General features: G+C 45.7%; 2 protein-coding genes across 4 annotated transcripts; one reads left to right on the top strand and one right to left on the bottom strand.

Annotated features, from left to right (window-relative positions):
- Positions 1-1,987: 1,987 nt before the first annotated feature.
- On the bottom strand, positions 1,988-14,986 carry LOC112222999 (transporter 1, ATP-binding cassette, sub-family B (MDR/TAP)). The gene is made up of 12 exons (XM_024385896.2): positions 14,690-14,986; positions 13,902-14,231; positions 13,494-13,801; positions 13,174-13,304; positions 5,244-5,449; positions 4,719-4,916; positions 4,312-4,440; positions 3,877-4,065; positions 3,604-3,777; positions 3,281-3,440; positions 2,914-3,050; positions 1,988-2,691 (listed from the first exon to the last, which is right to left on the bottom strand). Exons 2-12 carry the CDS (start codon positions 14,217-14,219, stop codon positions 2,464-2,466), a joined length of 2,178 nt encoding a protein of 725 aa, XP_024241664.1. The 5' UTR covers positions 14,220-14,231; positions 14,690-14,986; the 3' UTR covers positions 1,988-2,463.
- Positions 14,987-15,977: 991 nt separating this feature from the next.
- Positions 15,978-22,067, top strand: LOC112222998 (neurogenic locus notch homolog protein 1). Of its 3 annotated transcripts, none has more exons than XM_024385895.2 (11): positions 15,978-16,309; positions 17,348-17,501; positions 17,808-18,140; positions 18,275-18,504; positions 18,729-19,062; positions 19,343-19,491; positions 19,645-19,706; positions 19,820-19,949; positions 20,679-20,776; positions 20,963-21,294; positions 21,410-22,067. In XM_024385895.2, the coding sequence occupies exons 1-11, from the start codon at positions 16,255-16,257 to the stop codon at positions 21,930-21,932; spliced, it is 2,400 nt and encodes a 799-aa protein (XP_024241663.2). In that variant the 5' UTR covers positions 15,978-16,254; the 3' UTR covers positions 21,933-22,067. The 3 variants fall into 3 exon arrangements, with proteins under 3 accessions (XP_024241663.2, XP_042160519.1, XP_042160520.1); XM_042304585.1 differs by having other exon boundaries at positions 15,979-16,309; positions 19,633-19,706; XM_042304586.1 differs by having other exon boundaries at positions 15,979-16,309; positions 17,351-17,501; positions 19,633-19,706.
- Positions 22,068-23,768: the final 1,701 nt, after the last annotated feature.

Consider the following 23,768-nt stretch of genomic DNA (forward strand, 5'->3'; position numbering starts at 1 on the left):
GTAGCAGACTGTATTGCCACCCCTATTTGCTATATCTTTAACCAAAGCCTAAAAAGGTTGTCCACGGGCATAGAAGGAAGCTAAAGTAATTCCACTGCCTAAAAATAGTAAAACAGCCTTTTTTGGCTCTAATAGCCACCTAATCAGTTTCGCTGCCTGCTCTTAGTAAACTGATGGAGCGAATATAATGCTATTTTTCAGAGAACAAGTTAACTACTGACTTTCAGCATGCATAGAGAAGGGCACTCAACTTGTACTGCACTGACTCAGATGACAGAGGATTGCTTAAAATAAATGGATAATATGATAGTTGGAGCTGTATTATTTTCAGTGCAGTCTTTGAGTTTCTTCAATAACTATTTAGGATTAATAACATCACTTGCTTTGGCTTTACATCACCTGAAATCACATGGTTGGAGAGTTATTTATCCAATAGAACCCAGGGAGTGTTCTTCAATAGAAGCTTCTCTAGCATCACAGTGTCCCTTAGGGCAGCTGCATTGAGCCATTACTCTTCCCTATTTTTAAAATAATTTGCAACTGGTCTTACACATGTATGTCTGTTATGAAAATATGTTAGATGTTCTGCGTTTTTTTTTTACACAAAAATCAACTGTACTAGTTGTTCAGACTCTGGTCTTGTCCCATCTTGATTAGTGCCTGGTAATATGGTCAAGTGCAGCAAAGAAAGACCTAGCACAGCTGGCTCAAAACAGAGCAATACGCCAAATCCAGATTGTCTGCATAATCAAATAACATTCAGCTCAGACACCCATACATACCCACAAGACATGCCACCAGGGGTCTCTTCACAATACCCAAATCCAAAACGAATTCACGACAATGCACAGGTTTACACAGAGCCAGGATTCCATTCTCCAATTACTCAAGCTAACAGCAAAATTACCTTTAAAAAAATGAATAAACATGTCGTGGATCGGCGTTGACAAACACATGCACACACAACTTATTTGTTTTACTTGTATTGTTTGAATTATTATACTTTTATTGTTTATATATCGTTGTGTTTAAAATGTGTGCGACTGTCTATCAGTGTACCAGTGTTTTGTTACTTCTCATGTTTTGTGTTTTTTTTGGACCCCATGGAATAGTTTCTGCCTCAACAAAAGATAATGGGGAAACAAATACTGTTGCTATGGTGTTACGACAGTTTAGCTGTGATGGACCCGCTACCAAAGATATTTATAACTAACCCAAGATAGTTAGTCGTTTATAGGTGTGAGCAAATGAAATTGTGCGCAGAACAAGGTGGGCAAAGCCACGAGCTAGCGAGATCCTATTTGGTACGTTTGTTTCATGTATTTGCATATTTTCGTTAGTGTACATTCTGTGAAGTGCGCATGGACCGAGACAGACTCAATTCGACCGTGCACTCCTAAACAATGTTTTTTTAAATTTACGCTAAGCGTCAAGTCTATAACACATAGTGCACTATGTTCGTAACATTTCAGTTTTGGGAACAGCTAAAAGGGTTGAGTTCAGATGTTTAATCGATGAGAACATTTGCAGAATGTCAGCACATTGTCACCTAGTTCCATCCTCTCCCTCTACCAGCGACTGGATTGATTTGGTGTTGACATACGTTTTAAACGGATGCTTCAGATGTTCAGCCCCTGTGACATGTTTGGGTTACCCCTTGTCTGTGCTGCTACTGCTGCAGGGTCTGGCTGCTCCAGCAGTGTGTACGTTTGTGGACCTAAAACAATGCTATTGCAACTGTTATGAAACTGCCTCTGTGTTCAGCATCGTATTGCCTTCATTGAAATACCCTCTAAACAGTAACAGTATTGCTGGAGGTCATTGTATGCGATTCGACGTTGGCATCATTATCTAGGCCTGTAGCAAAGAAAAGTAAAAGTGAAAGCATGAGATGTGGAGTTTCCCACTGTAATACAGATCAACTGCAGATCAATTGCGGGTATTATGTAACCATTCCCTCACATACAGATACTAAATGAAGAAATGATTTCAGAGAGCAGAATGTTTATTGTCATTAACACAGAACAGAAAACGGCTAATGTATTGTACTGCCTTAGAGACAATGTACACAGAAAACAAAACATTATTTGGGATCCCTATTTACATAGTTATAACACAAATGTGGGAGAACAATTCAACAAAAATAAATACAAAATGCATTTGGGGCATTAAGAATACTTAAGTTGCAGTATAGTGCAAATAGAAAGCTGAACATAGAAATGTGCTCTTTGCATGAAACCTTTTATATTACAGGACTGTTCTTGTAATTTGTTTTTTCTTTGAGTACCTCAAAATCACTTAGGGGAGATAATTAAACTAAAGTTTGATGCTATGATCTCAGAGTATTTGCAAAGCATATGTGATACAGTAGAAATAGTAGGTAATAATGTTGAAAATGTGAGATGGTGGCAGAGTGGGACTTCAGTGTAAATTGAGAAGTGTCATGGGATTGGAGCCTCTGTTTTAGTTTTTCAGCTCCTCCCCTTCTTTGCGCTGGAAGCCAGTGTTCTGCTTGTTCACCAGGTCAGCATAGGTTCCACCTTTCTCCAGCAGCTCAACATGGCTCCCCTCCTCTAGCACCTTTCCCTCCTCAAGAACGACAATGTGATTGGCCTTCTCCACAGTGCTCAGCTTATGAGCAATCAGCAGCACTGAGCAGGGGTTTGAGTCCTTGAGCAGAGCTTGGTGGACCTAAGGACATGGAAAGAAACATGATGAGTATGTTTGAATTAAAGCCACTGAACTGTCAGAGATTAGCTGAGATTACAATACATTGTAAATAAATTATTCATGTTAGGGAAGGAAACAGCCTCCATTGGGTTTTATTATGAGTAGATGATCAACAGAAACTGGTTACCCCCCCCCAAAAATAGACCTGTCAGTGAAAGATAACAAGATTCAGAGTTATCTTACCAAATGCTCGCTCTCTGTGTCCAAGTTACTGGTGGCATCGTCCAGCACTAGAACCCGAGGCTTTCTGATCAAAGCTCTGGCGATGGCTATGCGTTGCTTCTGCCCTCCTGAAACCTGGCCTCCCTTCTCCCCGGCATCTGGAATAAAGAACAACAATTAAGTATGAACAGTAGAGCTGAATAACACACATACACTACAATCGTGTCATCAGTAGTTTAAGGGAGGAAAAGTACTAACAGTTCAAAGTCAAAGCTATGCAGAGAAAAGTGTAACTTTCTATCAGTAAGGACTAAACAAAGCCCCAAAGAAACAATATTACCAATCCTAGCAGGATGAAGTCAATATGAGTTCATCTTTTGGGACATACCTGTATCATAGCCATTGGGCAGGTCAGAGATGAACTTGTGGGCGTTGGCCAGCTCAGCAGCCCGGTACATCTCCTCATTAGTGGCATCATCTCTGCCATATTTGATGTTCTCCTTGACAGAACGAGCAAACAACACCGGCTCCTGACTCACCACACTGATCTGAGAGAAATTATTCATTTAGATAATGCATTTAGTTGGTTAATAACTTCTTTGCAAACATTGTGATCATGTACTTTTCTTTAAAGGCTGGTAGCTAATTATGTTATGCACTAATATGGCTTAGGAGAAGAGTAACATTGCTTCCATTGCTGTTCATAATGACCTTGTCGTGTAGGTACTGGTTCTTGTAGCTGTGCAGTGGCTGTCCATCCAATAGGATCTCTCCTTCCTGGGGCAGGTAGAACCTCTCCAGCAGGCTCACACAGGTGGTTTTCCCTGCTCCAGAAGCCCCCACCAAGGCAGTGATCTGCCCAGGCCTCAGCTCCAGAGACAGGCCCTGAGAGATTAAGATAAATTGTAATTGAATGTATATGTAATTTTAATTCATATCCAGTATATGTGTATACAGTATACTGTAAATATACTGTATATATACCTTGAGCACCGGTGTATCTTCCCTGGTAGGGTAGGTAAATGTGACATTCTTGAACTCAACATGTCCCTCAAGATTCTGTGGGGCAAGGGTGCCTTCTGGAGGAACTTGGGGCTGTCGGTCCACATACTCAAATATCTTCTCAGAGCCACCGATTGCCCTCATCACACTTGGGTAATACGACATCACGGCCTGTCAGACAGGACGTGTAAAAGCGACACCAGTAAGTGACAGTCAAAATGTTGCTACTCAAAACTCTAGTTATGATTAAAATGTTGTGATACTAATAAATCATTTTGACCCCTATTTTACTGTAGAACAACTTGGCAGTGCCTTGTTAGGGTGTGTACATTTAGGTCTGTTTGGATTTGGCAGTAGGCATTAAACATAAGATGGCTGAGGGTAGATTGGATGGAGATTGTTAATCTATGGCCTTACCTCCACAGCAGAGGAGAATTGGAGCTCGTAGAGCACAAAGGCCACCAGATCCCCACTGCTGACGGTCCCCCCTGTCACCAGACTACCGCCATAGTACAGGATACTGACCTTCAGGAACAGGCTTGACATCTGAGAGGGAGACAGATGGGGTTACTATTGATTATGACTAGGGCTCAGAGTTTTCCAGATCATGTAACCAGGAAAAACTCTGGGACCTACAGTCGTTATAGTCTATAACAATTGTCCAGAGCTTTCCCTTGTCAGTTCACATGGCCAGGAAAAACTCAGGGCCCTTATTACAGATTCATGTACCCTCATGAATCAATGTGCAATCCAAGCTCTTTGGAACTGAATTTGGATAAATTGCTCTCACCCTGTGAGCGTTTACAATTGAAGCTGAGACTCACACTATTGGTCCAGGTTGAGGCTGCGTAGGCTGCTGCTTCCTCTTTATTCAGAGAGTAGGTCTTCTCCAGCCTCTTCCTGTAGCGCTCCGTCTCGCCCTCCTCGTTGGCAAAGCTGCGTACTGTCTTCATAGAGGAGAAGGTCTCCGTGGCAACGTCATTGGCCTGGGCTAGTGACTTTTGAACCTTCGCACCGAGCTCCTGGGACAAAAACAAAATTCACAGTTACCTTCTGATTGGTCAGGTAACGTTCTGTCTGCTCTGTAGTGCTATTTTTGGTGAATGTAACTTGTAGAATCAAGATGTATGCAAACACGAAACTGCAACTCTCAGACAAGGTTACTCATGGGAGTGTTTAGAAGTTCACAAAACTACCCCCACTATAGCCTGGTCCCAGATCTGTTTATGCTGTCTAGCCAACTCTTATTGTCATTGTCACCCCATACATTTTGCCAAGAAGACGCAAACAGATCTGGGACCAGGCTACTTCCACTACAATACGTTAGAAAAAAGTCTGATTTCCTGTACCTGGTACCACTTGCCGGATATCTTTGGTATGACCCAGATGATAGGAAGCCCCATCGCGGTGAAGAGGGACAGCTTCCAGGAGAGATTGAGCATGAAGATGAAGAGGAAAGTGACCCGCATGAAGTACCACATCAGCAGACTCAACTTCTCACTCAGAGACTCACTCATGTCGTTGGTGTCTGTGGTGATGCGTGACACAAGGTCACCTGGAACAAAGGTCATAGGTTAAGTTAGCCCATTGGAGGGGACGGTGTGCAAATATATATATCATATATATAGCGTAAAGCATAAATATATAGCATTAAGGTATCCTCTTCACTTTGAAGAAAAGAAAGATCAGCACAATACTCTTGACCTGATCACTCATGTTAATTAAGATACTCTCTTTTTCATTTAAAAATAACTGGGGTATATCCTTTGGACAGACAGTATGTGTTTATCAGTTAGCTTAATCAATTAGTAACCCAACAACTGTATAAAAAAATATTTAAGAAAGGTGAAGTACAGGTAACTGCCAAAATTGTCACAGCCTGATCTGTTTCACCTGTCTTTGTGATTGTCTCCACCCCCCCCCCCCAGGTGTCGCCCATCTTCCACATTATACCCCTGGTATAATGCCTGTCCCTGACCCTGTCTACCGTCCTGTACCTTTACCCCACCTCTGGATTACCAACATCTGGGTGAGCCTGCCTGCCGTGCTGTACCTTTACCCCACCTCTGGATTACCAACATCTGGGTGAGCCTGCCTGCCGTGCTGTACCTTTACCCCACCTCTGGATTACCAACATCTGGGTGAGCCTGCCTGCCGTGCTGTACCTTTACCCCACCTCTGGATTACCAACATCTGGGTGAGCCTGCCTGCCGTGCTGTACCTTTCCCCCACTACTCTGGTTATCGACCCCATGCCTGCCTTGACCTGTCGTTTGCCTGCCCTGTTGCTGTAATAAACACTGTTCCTCCGACACAGTCTGCATCTTACCTTCAAACCTGATAAAAATAAAGAAATCCCTTGAGTAAATGAGGGATACATAGTATATTGAAAGCAGGTGCTTCCCCACAGGTGTGGTTCCTGAGTTAATTAAGCAATGAACATCCTTAGGGTCATGTATAAATATGTCCAGCTGCCCATTATTTTGGCTACCATGGCTAGAAGAGATCTCAGTGACTTTGAAAGAGGGGTCTCAAAGAGCATAGGAGGTTTAAAGGGTATGTGTGTGTCTCAGTCACCAGATCTCAACCCAATTAGACACGCATAAGACAGTGTTTTCCACCACCATCAACAAAACAAGAAATTAGGGATGCATCGGAATTGGCCGATTTTAGACAAAAATGCCAACATCTAGTTTAACGCCGAGGTCAAAGCTGAAGTGCAGGTGACGTAAGGATGCCACGAAAAATACAGAGCTACATGTTCAACACAGCGTTCCTAACTTAGGCCACAATGACTGTGGTGTGAATCTATTTCGAAGTTTCAAAGGAAGATAACAAAAAGGCCATATGCAACGTTTGTGCTGCTATTATTTCCAGAGGAGGGGAGAAAGTGAAATCTTTTAATACCAAAAACCTAATTACTCATTTGAAAGTGCATCACCCCAGACGTTCAGTGACTACTTGGAACAAAAGCAGAAAAAAAAGTTCAAGTCGAGCAGTCATTTGAAAGAGTAAGAGAATTTCAGCGAGACAACTCAAAGGCGGAATCCATTAATGCCAAGATAATGGAATTCATTGCCCTTGATAATCAACCGTTCTCTGTTGTGGATGATGTTGGCTTTCACCGACTGGTCGAGCATCTCGAGCCCCGGTACACACTACCAAATAGACGCTATTTTTCAGATGTTGCCCTACCGGAATTACACAGTATTGCTGAATTGCACATCCACAAGCTACTTGCTATGGGCGTCGCTGCTATTAGCTTCACGACTGGCATTTGGACCAGCGACATCATCTCCATGAGCATGCTGAGTCTGACAGCACAGTGGGTCGATGAGGATTTCCTATTGAGGAAAGCCGTACTGCATGCTCAAGAATGTGCTGCTTCTCATACCGCTGCTGCCATTTCAATGGCATTTGAGAAAATGTTTGAAACTTGGAAAATCCCCAAGAACAAAGTACACGCTGTGCTACGTGATAGCTCCATTCGAACAACTGACTGGAGAAATAAGCTCTTCAACTGCGTCTGCAGCAGACGTGATACCATCTGTCATGGCATTGAAACACCTGCTCAACAAAACTTCCGACACAGACAGTGGAGTTAAAACGTGCAAAAATACTCTACTAGACGCTGTGAACAAGCGATTTGGTGGCATTCTCTCTGAGCCTCTTTACTGTGTCGCCAACATGCACGATGCTAGGTACAAGGACCGCTACTTCGATGCAGACAAGAAACAGGGTTTACATGAAATGTTACCGACACAGCTGGATAAGATGGAAAAGGACACAGTGACAGTGAGCACCGAGGAAGAGGACCCACGACAGAAGAGGTTACGGACAGACAGGGCTGAAACGTCACTGCTTGACATGTGTAACGGTTTTCTAGTGGTGATGAAGGAGAGTCGGACCAAACTGCAGCGTGTCGATTGCGATCCATATTTATTAAACAAAACGTAAACACGACTAAACACTAAACACGACTAAACACTAAACACGACAAAACAATAAACGTAATGAAAACCGAAAACAGCCTATCTAGTGTAAACTAACAGAGAGTACAAGTAAGACACTAAGGACAATCACCCACGACAAACTCAAAGAATATGGCTGCCTAAATATGGTTCCCAATCAGAGACAACGATAAGCACCTGCCTCTGATTGAGAACCACTCCAGACAGCCATAGACCTTGCTAGACAACCCACTAAGCTACAATCCCAATACCACCACCAAAACCCCAAGACAAACACACCACAATTACAAAAACCCCATGCCACACCCTGGCCTGACCAAATACATAAAGATAAACACAAAATACTTTGACCAGGGCGTGACAGAACCCCCTAAGGTGCGGACTCCCGAACGCACCTCAAAACAATAGGGAGGGTCCGGGTGGGCGTCTGTCCATGGTGGCGGCTCCGGCGCGGGGACGTGGACCCCACTCCTTTAATGTCTTAGTCCCCTCTCCCTTCGTCCCTGGATAGTCCACCCTCGCCGCCGACCATGGCCTAGTAGTCCCCACCCAGAATCCCACTGGACTGAGGAGCAGATCGGGACTGAAGGACAGCTCGGGACCGAGGCAGCTCGGGACTGAGGGGAAGCTCGGGAGTGAGAGAAAGCTCAGGAGTGAGAGGAAGCTCAGGAGTGAGAGGAAGCTCAGGAGTGAGAGGAAGCTCAGGAGTGAGAGGAAGCTCAGGAGTGAGAGGAAGCTCAGGAGTGAGAGGAAGCTCAGGAGTGAGAGGAAGCTCAGGCAGGTAGATAGATCTACCAGCTCCTGGCTGGCTGGTGGTTTCAGCAGATCCTGGCTGACTGGCAGATCCTGGCTGACTGGCAGATCCTGGCTGACTGGCAGATCTGGAAGAGTCTTGTTGACTGGCAGATCTGGAAGAGTCTGGTTGACTGGCAGATCTGGAAGAGTCTGGTTGACTGGCAGATCTGGAAGAGTCTGGTTGACTGGCAGATCTGGAAGAGTCTGGTTGACTGGCAGATCTGGAAGAGTCTGGCTGACTGGTAGATCTGGCGGCGCTGGGCAGACTGGCGGCGCTGGGCAGACTGGCGGCGCTGGGCAGACTGGCGGCGCTGGGCAGACTGGCGTTGCTGGGCAGACTGGCGGCGCTGGGCAGACTGGCGGCGCTGGGCATACTGGCGGTGCTGGGCAGACTGGCGTTGCTGGGCAGACTGACGACGCTGGGCAGACTGCGACGCTGGGCAGACCCGACGCTGGGCAGACTGGCGATGCTGGGCAGACTGGCGATGCTGGGCAGACTGACGGCGCTGGGCAGACTGGCGACGCTGGGCAGACTGGCGATGCTGGGCAGACTGGCGATGCTGGGCAAAACGGGACGGCGCTGGGCAGACTGGCGACGCTGGGCAGACTGGGGGCACTGGCGGCGCTGGGCAGACTGGCGGCACTAGCTGCTCCATATAGGCTGACAGCTCTGGCGGCTTCTTACAGACTGACCGCTCTGGCGGCTCCGGGCTGACTGGCAGCTCCTTGCAGACTGGCAGCTCCTTACAGACTGGCAGCTCCGTGCAGACTGACAGCTCCGTGCAGACTGACAGCTCCTTGCAGACTGGCAGCTCCATGCAGACTGGCAGCTCCATGCAGACTGGCAGCTCCATGCAGACTGGCTGCTCTATGCAGACTGACAGCTCTGGCTGCTTCATGCAGACTGACTGCTCTATGCAGACTGACAGCTCTGGCTGCTTCATGCAGACTGACATCTCTGGCTGCTCCATGTAGACTGGCTGCTTCATGCAGACTGGCAGCTCGGGCTGCTTCATGTAGACTGACAGCTCTGGCTGCTCCATGCGGACTGACAGCTCTGGCTGCTCCATGTAGACTGACTGCTTCATGCAGACTGGCAGCTCGGGCTGCTTCATGTAGACTGACAGCTCTGGCTGCTCCATGCAGACTGACAGCTCTGACTGTTCCATGCAGACTGACAGCTCTGGCTGCTTCATGCAGACTGGCAGCTCTGGCTGCTCCATGTAGACTGGCTGCTTCATACAGACTGGCAGCTCGGGCTGCTTCATGTAGACTGACAGCTCTGGCTGCTCCTTGCAGACTGGCAGCTCCATGCAGACTGGCCGCTCTGGCTGCTCCATGCAGACTGACAGCTCTGGCTGCTTCATGCAGACTGGCAGCTCTGGCTGCTCCATGCAGACTGACAGCTCTGGCTGCTCCATGCAGACTGGCTGCTTCATGCAGACTGGCAGCTCTGGCTGCTCCATGCAGACTGACAGCTCTGGCTGCTCCATGTAGACTGGCTGCTTCATGCAGACTGGCAGCTCGGGCTGCTTCATGTAGACTGACAGCTCTGGCTGCTCCATGCGGACTGACAGCTCTGGCTGCTCCATGTAGACTGACTGCTTCATGCAGACTGGCAGCTCGGGCTGCTTCATGTAGACTGACAGCTCTGGCTGCTCCATGCAGACTGACAGCTCTGACTGTTCCATGCAGACTGACAGCTCTGGCTGCTTCATGCAGACTGACAGCTCTGGCTGCTCCATGTAGACTGACAGCTCTGGCTGCGCTGAACAGGCGGGAGACTCCGGCAGCGTAGGAGAGGAGAAAGGCTCTGGCTGCGCTGAACAGGCGGGAGACTCCGGCAGCGTAGGAGAGGAGAAAGGCTCTGGCTGCGCTAAACAGGCGGGAGACTCTGGCAGCGCTGGAGATGAGGAAGGCTCTAACAGCGCTAGAGAGGCGAGGCGCACTGTAGGCCTGATGCGTGGTGCTGGTACTGGTGGTACTGGACCGAGGACACGCACAGGAAGCCTGGAGCGGGGAGCTGCTACCGGAGGACTGGAGTGTGGAGGTGGCACAGGATGGGCTAGACCGTGAAGGCGTACTGGAGATCTTGAGAGCAGTGTTGGCACAGGATGTGCAAGGCTAGGGATGTGCACAGGAGGCCTGGTGCGTGAGGCTGGCACCAACTTCACCAGCCGACTAACACGCACCTCAGGACGAGTATGGAGCGCTAACCCAGGTGCCATCAAATCCCCAACACGTTCCGTCGGGCGAATTCCATGCAAAAAGCACCAACACAGCAACTCCCTCATTTCTCTCTCCTCCAATTTCCCCATTAACTCCTTCACAGTCTCTGGTTCTGGTCTCCTCCTTGGCTCCTCACGATAAACAGGGAGAGTTGGCTCAGGTCTGACTCCTGACTCTGCCACACTCTCCTGAGCCCCCCAAGAAATTTTGGGGCTGATTCTCAGGCTTCCATCCGCTACGCCGTGCTGCCTCCTCATATCTGCGCCTCTCAGCTTTCGCCGCCTCCAGTTCTTCCTTGGGGCGGCGATATTCTCCAGGCTGAGCCCAGGGTCCTTTACCGTCCAGTTCTTCCTCCCATGTCCATTTCTCCAGGTGGTGCAGCCTCTCCCACTGCAGCTGCTGCTGCTCCTGCTGCTGCTGCCTCTGTTGCCTCTCCTGTGGTTCCTGCCTGTTAACACGCTGCTTGGTCCGTTGGTGGTGGGTGATTCTGTAACGGTTTTCTAGTGGTGATGAAGGAGAGTCGGACCAAACTGCAGCGTGTCGATTGCGATCCATATTTATTAAACAAAACGTAAACACGACTAAACACTAAACACGACAAAACAATAAACGTAATGAAAACCGAAAACAGCCTATCTAGTGCAAACTAACAGAGAGTACAAGTAAGACACTAAGGACAATCACCCACGACAAACTCAAAGAATATGGCTGCCTAAATATGGTTCCCAATCAGAGACAACGATAAGCACCTGCCTCTGATTGAGAACCACTCCAGACAGCCATAGACCTTGCTAGACAACCCACTAAGCTACAATCCCAATACCACCACCAAAACCCCAAGACAAACACACCACAATTACAAAAACCCCATGCCACACCCTGGCCTGACCAAATACATAAAGATAAACACAAAATACTTTGACCAGGGCGTGACAACATGTATGATGAAATCCTGGTTGAGAATGAAACGACTGAACAAATGAACAACGAAACAGCACAGCAAGTAAGTGAAAGAAACAGGTTTTGATGATGTTTTAGTGGTAATGAGGACATACGTAAATGCCAACAAAATAACTTTTTGGTGTGTGTGCGTGTGTGAGAGAGAGAGACGCATTGTATTTTCATTTTCTGTTACTACATCGGCCAACATTTTCCTGACAGAACCTACTATTCCCAGGAATGAAGATGCACCTGGATACTGGAGAAGTAACAAGCACCGTTTCCCCATCCTAGCTAAAGCTGCGCGCAAGTATCTTGGTGCTCCCTGTACTAGTGTGGACAGTAAGCACCTTTTCAGTGCAGCTTCACACATTGTAGACCAAAAAAGAAACGACTCTCTTGTGACAAAGCCGAGCATGTCCTCTTTGTGAAGAAAAACCTCCTCCAAATGTTAAAATTGTAAATGGGCAGTCATATTGTAACCCAGCCATCTCGAGGCACTGGAAAAATGTTTACTAAGCCCAATGCCTTTCTGTTGTTCACTCATGGCTGGTATAGGTCAAGATTTTAATTTAATTTAAAACAAAGCAGTTGTGTGTTTTGGTTTTTATTTCCTAAATGAAAGATGAGATGTGTTGTATATTTCTTCTCATTTTACTAGTCAAGTCAGTTGAGCACATTTTAAGTTTAAGTTGTGCCATTTATAGTGGTTTATGACAGCCTAGAGACAGTCATTTTTTCAAACAGTTAAATCAAAAAAATTATTAACTGCATTTTAGTTGAAACCAATATTTCTTTTAAAGCATTTAAGTTTCTCCATACAGTCAAGATTGGATAGTAAGAAGAGCCACCAACAACTTAACCATCTTTGTAATGTGGGGCAGCTAAAATATTTGTGTCATGAATATCTGTTGTGCGATAAAATACATCCATGGATAAATAATTTTTCTAATTTACAAGTTATTAAACAATCTGTTCCTAACTGAACAAATGAACATATGACACTTGGTTTCAACTATTTAACTGTACTAGAATGCTTAAAAGGCTGCTAAAATGTTAAATATAGGTTATCGGTATGGGGTTTGTTTTCGGTAAGGAAAATATCGGACATCGGTATCGGCCAAAAATGTCATATCGGTGCATCCCTACAACAAATTATGGAATTTCTCATGGAAGAATGGTGCCAATCCCACCAATAAAGTTCCAGACACTTGTAGAATCTATGCCAGGGCACACTGAAGCTATTCTGGCGGCTAGTTGTGGCCCAACGCCCTATTAAGACACTTTATGTTGGTGTTTAATTTATTTAGGCAGTTACCTGTAGATTGCAATGAGATGTGACTCACCTGTCTGTGCTGTGTCAAAGAAAGCAATCTCCTGCTTCAGCACCGACTGGAAGACTAGGCCCTGGATGGAGGTGTGTATGCGACTCATGGTGATGTTGTAGATGAGGTCACACACAAACTCACACACAGCACTGAATGATAGAGATGGGAGAAGGAGGGCAAATAAACACGTTACTACAGTATCATTACAATAAATTCCCTGTGGAAGTGATTAGGACCCTTGAAACCTCCAAATTAAACAGTACTATCAAACACTGAGCATCAATTGGAAGGACTCAAGAGTATCGTATCACCAATGATTGATATATGCTGTACCACACCTCATGACTGTAATCAGAGACATGACCGTGATGGCGTGAGTGAAGGCTTCAGGCTCGTCTTCATTCATAATCCAGTCTGTCATTCGGCCGGTGTAGTGGGGAATAGCCATCTCACCAAGGGAGGAGATGACAACAAGACTCAGCACGGCTCCAAAGCGTATGAAATAAGGCTTCATGTATCCCAACAGTTTCTCTAGAGAGGCCCCAGTCTTCTTCTGTGGTTCCTTGGTGGGCTTGGTAAGAAGAGAAGGGACGTAGCGTGTCCAGTACAAACATGCTACGACTGTTACGCAGTAGCCCTGAAGTAGCTGAAAAACAAGTGATTTTAGTCTGTTTGGTTTGTCAATTTTTAAAACAAAAAGGGTATATATATTAACATAATTACAGCAACATAGACTTGTCACCCACCCCCTGCCAGGAGTGCCATCCCCATAGTTGCCCCAGGATGGACTGGCCACATGCCCAGAGAAGGCTGATGTAGAGTGGGCAATGGAAGCAGAGGACCCCCATGCTCTGGAGCCCCTCAAAGCTGCTCATCCATGGGGGACTTCCAGGGAATGTGAAGGTGAGAAAGAGGTGGAGGCCGGCACGGAGCAGGCTTCCACCCCACAAGGTGATGAGGGGATGGGGGAGGAGGAGAGGGGAGAGTTGGGCCAAGCGGACTGTCTGCACCACACACACATCCATGCACAGGAAGAGCAGCGGAGAGAAGTTCATTTTCGGCATCCTGAACAGGCTCTAGAACAGGAGGTTGGGAGAGACAGATAATGAGGTAGAGGAACATCATATCCAGGGGTTAAATTGAGGAGGACTAAGTGGGATAGCATATGGAACATGAAATGTGCACATAGACCTATTATAGCATATTATGGAAAAAGTGGCAATTTGGGAATTAGTTCGCACAAAATCCAAATTAAATCCCTGGGACATAGATTATCTGAAAATATTGGAGGGAGTGTGACCATTTAATGAAAAACAGCTGACCGACTAATAAGCGACAACATTGGGTGCTAGTGTGTAATCAGCTGTTATCTTATGCTTCCATTTTTACTTTCACTTTCAATTAGGTGAATTTCAAAGTCTTTTTGGCTTCATGAAGGATATGGCGAATTGTAACAACGCATTACAATACATGCTGTAATATATAACACAATATAACACGTTTAAATAGCTTTTTAAAAATATAGACTACTCACGTTTGCATGTAAGTAATTGCAATTTGCAATTTCTTCTGAATGTCAAGGAAACGATAGCCTATATCTATTAAGAATAGATCTAGCCTATGTTCTATGTTACACACGCATATCATATAAAGGGCAATCTTCGTATTAATTAAGTTATACAGCAGCCCCCAGCGACTAGACTTGAGGACCCCACGTTCGAGTTGATAAAACCGAAAGTACACAACTGGAAAGTCCCTTTTGAACGACCCGCCCCTTCTTGACATTGGCAAATGCCGATTTTATATTAATTATACTATGCTATACTTTATGTGAAACGAGTAGGTGATTACTGTGTAAGGGCTTGATATATATGAACATGTTGTACAAGTAAATTACTTACTGGCTGATTCACCTTTGAACTCGAAAGGAATCTAATGCAGAATAGCGACATCGTGTGGAATGCTTGATGACCTACACGATGATAATCATAATCATCATCACTACCATCATTGAAACATTATTTCCATGACCATCTTTTGCATATTCCCCTTGACAATGCACAGCAGCCTAATGTTTCTATATATAAACTCATCATATAAATAAAAACTATTTTAGTTTTTTTGCCCAGATAATGAGTAAGTAGTATGCCTCAGCCTGAAATAGACTCCCCCCCAAAACTTGAAAAGGCACACAATCTTTGTTGTACCACCTGCTGTGAGGCTGTTTCTTGGCATAATTGATGAGTCCTGAGGTTAAGGATGAAAGTAGAACCCCCTAGTTTCCTGTTCCTGGATCCATCCTTTCATTTGAGACCAGTGACATATGGGCCTGCAGCTGTATCTGTCTATTTTAACACCCACCACATTCCTGGAGGTTATTATCCCTTCTTTGAGATTTTGAAATAGTTTTTTTCGTCGTTTGCAGTAGTTAAGATTATATATATTTTTTTAAATGCAGAGAACATGCTCCTGCATGGGAAGTTAAAAAGAAGTGATATATGCAGGCCTACTCCAGGGCCTGTATTCATAATGTGTTTCAGAGAAGGAGTACTGATTTAGGATCAGTTTAGCCTTTTTTAACGTAATTAATACAGGGGGCATGAACAGGGGGCACCTAGATTGCTTCATGAATACAGGGCCTGGTTCATTTGAAAGATTACATCCTGAGGCATTATAATCAGTAGAAAAACAGACTGCAGACTCACACAAAGACCACACACACACACACACACACACACACCGCTCCTATTGTTTTCCACACAGTGTCAGGAAGTTGTCCACATATCCGCAGTGCTTCTGAAAAATAATTAGAGAGAGAGGTGGGTGGTAGCGGCACTGGAAGTTGGGGTGTACCACTTTAGATATAAACTGTTCACATGGTCTCATTGCGAACGTGGTCAGGAGCGCAGTGAGACAGTAAGTTCTCCAGAAGAGACCCAGAGAGATACCCCACAACACTGTAGCGGAGTACAGTCCTGCCGGACCTGCCATAGCTGGGCCAAGGCATTGGACCTAGTAACCGCACTGGTACAGCTGGGAGGATAGTGAGAGAGAGTAGGCTACTGCCGTCTCCATCCTCTCTGGGACCTGCCTGCCTCAATGATGCTGGTGCTGTGGACGGCTGTTCTGTTGGGTTTGAGCAGGTGCTGTCAAGGTGAGTCCATCTTCCAGCTATTATCTTGTTGATATGATGTTCGATACCTGTGAGAGTGAGGTAAAGTCTCTACTAGGTAATCGACTAAAGAGAGGAAGTCCTACATGGTACTTCCTAGCAACCCTGAGGAAGGCACAGTGATGCCGAAACGTTGATAAATACCCATTCAATTGATGGGAGTTTATACATGGAGTGTGCGACTTTCTTTATTTTGAAACCCAGGAACAAAACATACTTCTTTTTTTTTACATTGATGTTCTCACTTCTATGTTTTATAGATTTCTGAGGATATATCATTAGGAGAAAATATTATGACGTACTTGACATATACTGCTCTCACATCCTTTCATCATCACTTTATAAGATGCTGCGTGAATGTGTCACTGATTTAAAGATATGACTGACCAAAAAGTGCTTTGCTTGCATAAGAGTCAAAGATTGTACTGTATTTCCTTAAATGTTCACTGCTATACAGTACACCATGTCTAATCCCAACTCTCCTGTGCTATAATTGTATTGTCCCTCACACACCTGCCAAGCCTCTCCATTGTCCCATTCCATTCCATTCCTCATCGCCAGGGTGGCGACCTCCGACCTTCATCCAGTTCCAGCCCACTCCATTTCCTGTTGCTATTCGCCTATCCTGGAAACTTCCTGTTTGTGTCAGGCCTCCTATTTCCCGTTTCATGGTTCATGCCAAGGACACACCTTTCATAGCCTGCCTGGCTGGCACGGTACCAAGCATTGTTAACAATGAATGCACCTAGGCCTATACAATACACAGCTTGAAAATATAGGTCAAAGCACAGGTTCTTGCTTGATACAGTAATACAGTATTGAAATTAATAGATGCTTTTATCCAAAGTGATTCAGTTTAAGTTAGTATATTAGTATTAAGTGGGAATCCAACCTTTGTGTTTGTGTTTGTGTGTGTGTGTGTGTGTGTGTGTGTGTGTGTGTGTGTGTGTGTGTGTGTGTGTGTGTGTGTGTGTGTGTGTGTGTGTGTGTGTGTGTGTGTGTGTGTGATTCCTCCCCAAGTAGCAGCAGCGTCTCCTGGTGGTGACCTCTGGGCCCAGTGTCCGTCCAGACAGTGTGAGGCCAAGTTTAGAGATGGGTCATGTGATAAAGAGTGCACCGAGCCCGAGTGTCTGAGAGACGGGTTCGACTGTCTGAGGGATAAAGGACGCTGCAAGTAAGACACTGTAGCAGCAGGGAGATCTGAGCTGCATTTCATTCCAGGAAGATGTTCCATCCCCTCTTCCATTTGTTCACTCTCCTTCATGGATCTGACAGGACTGGATATGTGAAAGCATGGCGACTTACTCTTACCCAGTAGTCTCATATTCATGGTGAGGGGAGTGAATAAGAGCAGATGGGAGAGAAAGTTTTCCTGGAATGGAACACACCCTGCTCTTTCACTTTCCTTTTTGTATACACCCAGATGTTTCAGCTGGGGTTCACGCTTTCTCTGCATCCTTCTAACTATCCCCTCTCTCAGTTCAGGTCACATCCACTACTGTCGAGACCACTATTCCAACTCTTACTGTGACCAGGGCTGTGAAAGTGCCGCCTGTGGCTGGGACGGGAGTGACTGTCACAGGCACCACAGCCCTCTGTGGGCTAAGGGTACCCTGCTCCTGCACACCCACGTCCCCCTGCAACACGGCACATTTTCCAACAGTTCCCTTCTCTGGGCCCTCAGCACCCTCCTGCAGACGCCCCTCAAACTGCGCGGCACGGTGCCCCTTGACCCCAGCAAGGACCTCTTCACCTTTAATCCCCAGCAGCTCGAAAACCTGCTGGCTCAAGCTTCTTCGGATGACTCAAATGGGTAACTATGAAGAGATTGTGATTTTGCTTCCCCTATTTTTTAAATGGGGGAAAGAGTGTGTGTGTGTGTCCTTTAACCTAGTCTCTTTTGTTAACATCTCATCAATGTTCTCACTCCCCATCTCTCTGAAACAGTTCTCTCCTATTCCTGCAAGTGGATAACAGGCCGTGCTCCCGTCTTCCTTCTACCTGTTTCCCGTATGCCATCGAAGCAGCTAACTTCCTGCGGGCTGCTACGTCATCGACTCGTGTGTCAGTCCCCTCTCACCCAGAATTAAAGGCCATTATTAGTGTAAGAGGGGTTGGGGAGGAAATAGGAGGGAGAGAGGAGGACCCAGTTGAGGAAAAGGAGGACACTAATGATGGTATGTATCCTGTTACATAGTTTGTGTGTGTGTGTGTGTGTGTGTGTGTGTGTGTGTGTGTGTGTGTGTGTGTGTGTGTGTGTGTGTGTGTGTGTGTGTGTGTGTGTGTGTGTGTGTGCGTGTGCGCGCGTGTGTGTGTGTGTGTGTGTGTGTGTGTGTGTGCGCGCGCGTCCGTGTGTGTGTGTGAGTACCACCTAATATCTCTGCCCCCCATCTCCACACAGGAGCAACACCTCCATGGATATGGGCTGTGATTGGCGTGGCAACGGGCCTGGTACTGGCTTTGGTCTTGATGGTTGTCTTGGTGATCAGAAGGGTGAGACGACGACGAGAGGAGAGGGAGGGAGGAGGAGAGAGGGTTATGCACAGATCCACTGTCACTGAGAATGACAGCGGAGCCAATGTGGCCAAGGCATGGGCACAGCACACACCCCATCGAGAGCAGAGGGGCAGGACAGGGAGAGAGAAAGGCAGGAATGGGATAAAGAAGAAGAAAGCGAAGGAGGCTGAGAAGAAAAGACGCAGAGAGCCACTGGGGGAGGATGCCCTTCGACTGCGGTGAGTGAAGATGAATGATTATGGGAGAAGTTAGAGGATGTTCAGTCTAGTAAATCAACAGCGGTGTGATCAGATAACAGTTTGCTTCATTGTAATGGGTTGTATGGCTTTCAGTTGTTTCCATTACGGTCATTTTAACCTAACTGAACTTTTACTCTGTCTGTTAGATAAAACTGTTGTGTTGGACTATCTCTAATTTACACAATACTAGTGATACTGTAGTCATATCACTAAGTATGCACAAAGTACTGCTATTCAGAGCATAAACGTATGATTTCAGGCCCCTGAAAAAGGACCTGGATATTGGAAGTGACACTGACTTTACCCAGAGTTCTATGGAGGACATCAACAGGTCCATCTGTGACCACCGAATGCAAGAGCAGAAGCACTACCGCAGCCCCCCGAGACACCCACAATCACCCATACAACGTAACATCACCTCCTGATCATGGTTAACATACTGTATTAATAGGCTTGTAAAATGACTCATTGTTCCTTTACATTAATTTGTCACAGAATAATTTACGGTTTGCACAACGTAACTACGCAAGTAACTAAATTGACTTTCAGCTCCACTTTTAGCCCCCCCAAGAGGATGGGAGAGAAATGCTGTCCCGTCGACACATCACAGAACACCCAATCAAGTGAGTTCCATACATATTCTACATAAATGTCAAGATGTTTATTTCCATTGTAGATTACGCTGGTTGTTATTTACAGTATTCCATTTTGACTGAACCAAACATTATTATGACAGTCTGCTTCGGTTCAATGGTGTGGTCCAGATGGGTCAGTGGTCCTGATTCGTGCGGTCCGGAGTGGGCTTGACCGTGTGGTTCTGGAGCTGCTACGAGCTGGGGTGCCGGTCAACAACACAGACCACACTGGTATCACTTTACTCTCCCAATTTCCGAATTACATTATTAACCAAAATTTAGGCTAGACGGTAAAAAAAAACAAGTTAACTGAACTTCCCTGTAGAGTGTCATGGGAGGATTATTGTGCAAATGTATTTTAAAAATCAATATTGCATGGAACAAATATCCATAAATGTTATGTAGCTTCCATGGGTGTAATAACGACCTTATAAACACACTGCCTCACATACATATTACTATATTGTATTACTTTGAGGGTTTGAGTAACCAGTGTAACTGATCTCATCTCTCTCTGGTCCTCCCCATGTGCCCCTTCTCTTCTCTTCTGTTCCGGTAAAACCTCCATGGCTTCCCACTCTTCCCTTCCATTCCTCTCTACAGCACCCCTGCTGCCCCCCTCTCAAACTGATACAGAAGTTAATGTGCCCTAGTGCCCAGGCAGTGTGGATGTACCATATTAACCTTCATTGCTCTTCTCTCTCTCTTTCTCTCTCTCTCTCTCACACACACACTATCTCTCGCTCTCTCCCTCTCAGGCTGATTCCCTAGTCCCTCACCATCATTTTCATTCTCATTTCCTCCCTTTCAAAATCTCCCTCTTCCCCATCTTTCACCATTTGGGCTTGACTCTGTTGTATAATGTTTGTTCACTGGCTGACTTACTCCCTCTCTTTCTGTACTGAACTCCCACCTTCCTTCCCTTACCTTCCTCCACTTGAAATGCACTCTCTCTCCCAGGGAGATCAGCCCTCCACTGGGCATGCTCAGTTAACCACCTCTCCTTGACAAGAACCCTCACTCGCTACGGTGCTGCGGTGGACCTACAGGACAACAAGGTACCAAGGCCAGCAGAAGCCTCTGCTTTAATGATTCTTCACATACTTGTATGAAGATTTAGGAAGAGGAACTTCGAAGAAACTATGTTCAGTTAAATCTGCGTAGAGTGTTTAAACTTTAGGCTACTCCAATATTATTGCTTTGACACTCCCATTCTGATATATACCACTCCCATTATCTGATAGGGTGAGACTGCTCTGTTCCTCTCCGCCCTCCACGGTTGCTACGACACCGCCCGGTTCCTGCTCCTGAACGGGGCAAATCAGGATCTGTCTGATCGCAGAGGACGCCGGGCACTGGATGTTGCCCGAGAGGGCATGCATCATCAAGTCCTGGAGCTCCTATTGGCTCACAGGGTTCAGAGAGGGCCTATTCCTATGGAGCAAGCCAATGATATGCTGTGGGATGAGCGTGCCTTTCTGTATAGCCAATGGGTGAATTCCCCTGGGCTCCCTGGGAGAAGTGCCTCCTTCTCTGGTGTCATAGGGCATCGGGATATGTCTTCGCCTCCACCAAGGTAAAGTCTTGTGGCATTTGGCACATCTACTCACAATAACATTTAGCAATTTACTCATCTTGATAAGGCAAATTCATCACTGCCTACTCGTATGATCTCCCTCTTCTTTTGACAGTGATTTATCAATGGGCAGAGTGCAGTGCCCTTCCCCTCAGAACTGGCGGCCACAGCTCAACCAATCAGCAACCGCATTGGTTACCCCAAGAATCATGGGGCGTCCACCAAGACCAATCAGCACTCTACAGGAGGTTACCTCAGAGGACGAAGATCGTGAAAGGCCCCAGGAAGTCCCGAGAGCAGCGACACCGCACTTCCTGTTACCCCAGCCTGCTCCTCGACAGCGGTCCTTCTCCTGTACCCAGAATGCACTGCAGCGTCGCTCCAGTTCACAGCAGCCCGAACCGACTTATGTTGCCTTATCAGAGAAAATAGCCACTGAGCCCATAGAAAGAGTGATCGTAGTCCCTCCTACAGATGCTCCCACCCAATCAGATCGCAGATCAATAGTCGATAGTAGCGACAACCCCAGGAGGGCAGCGCCAGAGATTGAGGCAGCAAGTTTTAAAAAGGCAGAACAGAAAACCCGAAGTGAGAAGCTAAATAACCACATGCCTGACTCGAACCAGACAGCTTTGTAAGGGGGCTCTGCTGTGAGATATTATGCTGAAATGACCCCAAATACAGTGCCTTGCGAAAGTATTCGGCCCCCTTGAACTTTGCGACCTTTTGCCACATTTCAGGCTTCAAACATAAAGATATAAAACTGTATTTTTTTGTGAAGAATCAACAACAAGTGGGACACAATCATGAAGTGGAACAACATTTATTGGATATTTCAAACTTTTTTAACAAATCAAAAACTGAAAAATTGGGCGTGCAAAATTATTCAGCCCCTTTACTTTCAGTGCAGCAAACTCTCTCCAGAAGTTCAGTGAGGATCTCTGAATGATCCAATGTTGACCTAAATGACTAATGATGATAAATACAATCCACCTGTGTGTAATCAAGTCTCCGTATAAATGCACCTGCACTGTGATAGTCTCAGAGGTCCGTTAAAAGCGCAGAGAGCATCATGAAGAACAAGGAACACACCAGGCAGGTCCGAGATACTGTTGTGAAGAAGTTTAAAGCCGGATTTGGATACAAAAAGATTTCCCAAGCTTTAAACATCCCAAGGAGCACTGTGCAAGCGATAATATTGAAATGGAAGGAGTATCAGACCACTGCAAATCTACCAAGACCTGGCCGTCCCTCTAAACTTTCAGCTCATACAAGGAGAAGACTGATCAGAGATGCAGCCAAGAGGCCCATGATCACTCTGGATGAACTGCAGAGATCTACAGCTGAGGTGGGAGACTCTGTCCATAGGACAACAATCAGTCGTATATTGCACAAATCTGGCCTTTATGGAAGAGTGGCAAGAAGAAAGCCATTTCTTAAAGATATCCATAAAAAGTGTCATTTAAAGTTTGCCACAAGCCACCTGGGAGACACACCAAACATGTGGAAGAAGGTGCTCTGGTCAGATGAAACCAAAATTGAACTTTTTGGCAACAATGCAAAACGTTATGTTTGGCGTAAAAGCAACACAGCTCATCACCCTGAACACCCTATCCCCACTGTCAAACATGGTGGTGGCAGCATCATGGTTTGGGCCTGCTTTTCTTCAGCAGGGACAGGGAAGATGGTTAAAATTGATGGGAAGATGGATGGAGCCAAATACAGGACCATTCTGGAAGAAAACCTGATGGAGTCTGCAAAAGACCTGAGACTGGGATGGAGATTTGTCTTCCAACAAGACAATGATCCAAAACATAAAGCAAAATCTACAATGGAATAGTTCAAAAATAAACATATCCAGGTGTTAGAATGGCCAAGTCAAAGTCCAGACCTGAATCCAATCGAGAATCTGTGGAAAGAACTGAAAACTGCTGTTCACAAATGCTCTCCATCCAACCTCACTGAGCTCGAGCTGTTTTGCAAAAAAAAATTCAGTCTCTCGATGTGCAAAACTGATAGAGACATACCCCAAGCGACTTACAGCTGTAATCGCAGCAAAAGGTGGCGCTACAAAGTATTAACTTAAGGGGGCTGAATAATTTTGCACGCCCAATTTTTCAGTTTTTGATTTGTTAAAAAAGTTTGAAATATCCAATAAATGTCGTTCCACTTCATGATTGTGTCCCACTTGTTGTTGATTCTTCACAAAAAAATACAGTTTTATATCTTTATGTTTGAAGCCTGAAATGTGGCAAAAGGTCGCAAAGTTCAAGGGGGCAGAATACTTTCGCAAGGCACTGTACCATCATGTCAATCATGTGCTGTTTACATTTTCTGTAAAAGGCCCCTTGCTCCTAAATAACAGTAGATTGACAGAAGGGATATGAACTCAGTCAATAAATGAGTAACTTCAATTACTCTAAATATCTAAATCAATAAACGATTAATTTGCAATTTTTTCTTTTTCTGCCATA

The sequence above is a fragment of the Oncorhynchus tshawytscha genome, linkage group LG23 (genome assembly GCF_018296145.1).
Source record: "Oncorhynchus tshawytscha isolate Ot180627B linkage group LG23, Otsh_v2.0, whole genome shotgun sequence".
In the NCBI taxonomy this organism is placed as follows: domain Eukaryota; kingdom Metazoa; phylum Chordata; class Actinopteri; order Salmoniformes; family Salmonidae; genus Oncorhynchus; species Oncorhynchus tshawytscha.

What these genes read in the sequence shown, in the direction of transcription:
- LOC112222998 (XM_042304585.1), top strand. Translation starts at nt 16,255, where the DNA reads ATGATGCTGGTGCTGTGGACGGCTGTTCTGTTGGGTTTGAGCAGGTGC. An exon ending in AAAGGAGGACACTAATGATG is followed by an intron (nt 18,505 to 18,728) that starts GTATGTATCCTG and finishes ATCTCCACACAG; the next exon opens with GAGCAACACCTCCATGGATA. An exon ending in ATCACAGAACACCCAATCAA is followed by an intron (nt 19,707 to 19,819) that starts GTGAGTTCCATA and finishes TTATTATGACAG; the next exon opens with TCTGCTTCGGTTCAATGGTG.
- LOC112222999 (XM_024385896.2), bottom strand. Translation starts at nt 14,219, where the DNA reads ATGCCGAAAATGAACTTCTCTCCGCTGCTCTTCCTGTGCATGGATGTG. An exon ending in CTTTGACACAGCACAGACAG is followed by an intron (nt 5,450 to 13,173) that starts GTGAGTCACATC and finishes CCTTTGTTCCAG; the next exon opens with GTGACCTTGTGTCACGCATC. An exon ending in CCTCAACCTGGACCAATAGT is followed by an intron (nt 4,441 to 4,718) that starts GTGAGTCTCAGC and finishes TCTCCCTCTCAG; the next exon opens with ATGTCAAGCCTGTTCCTGAA.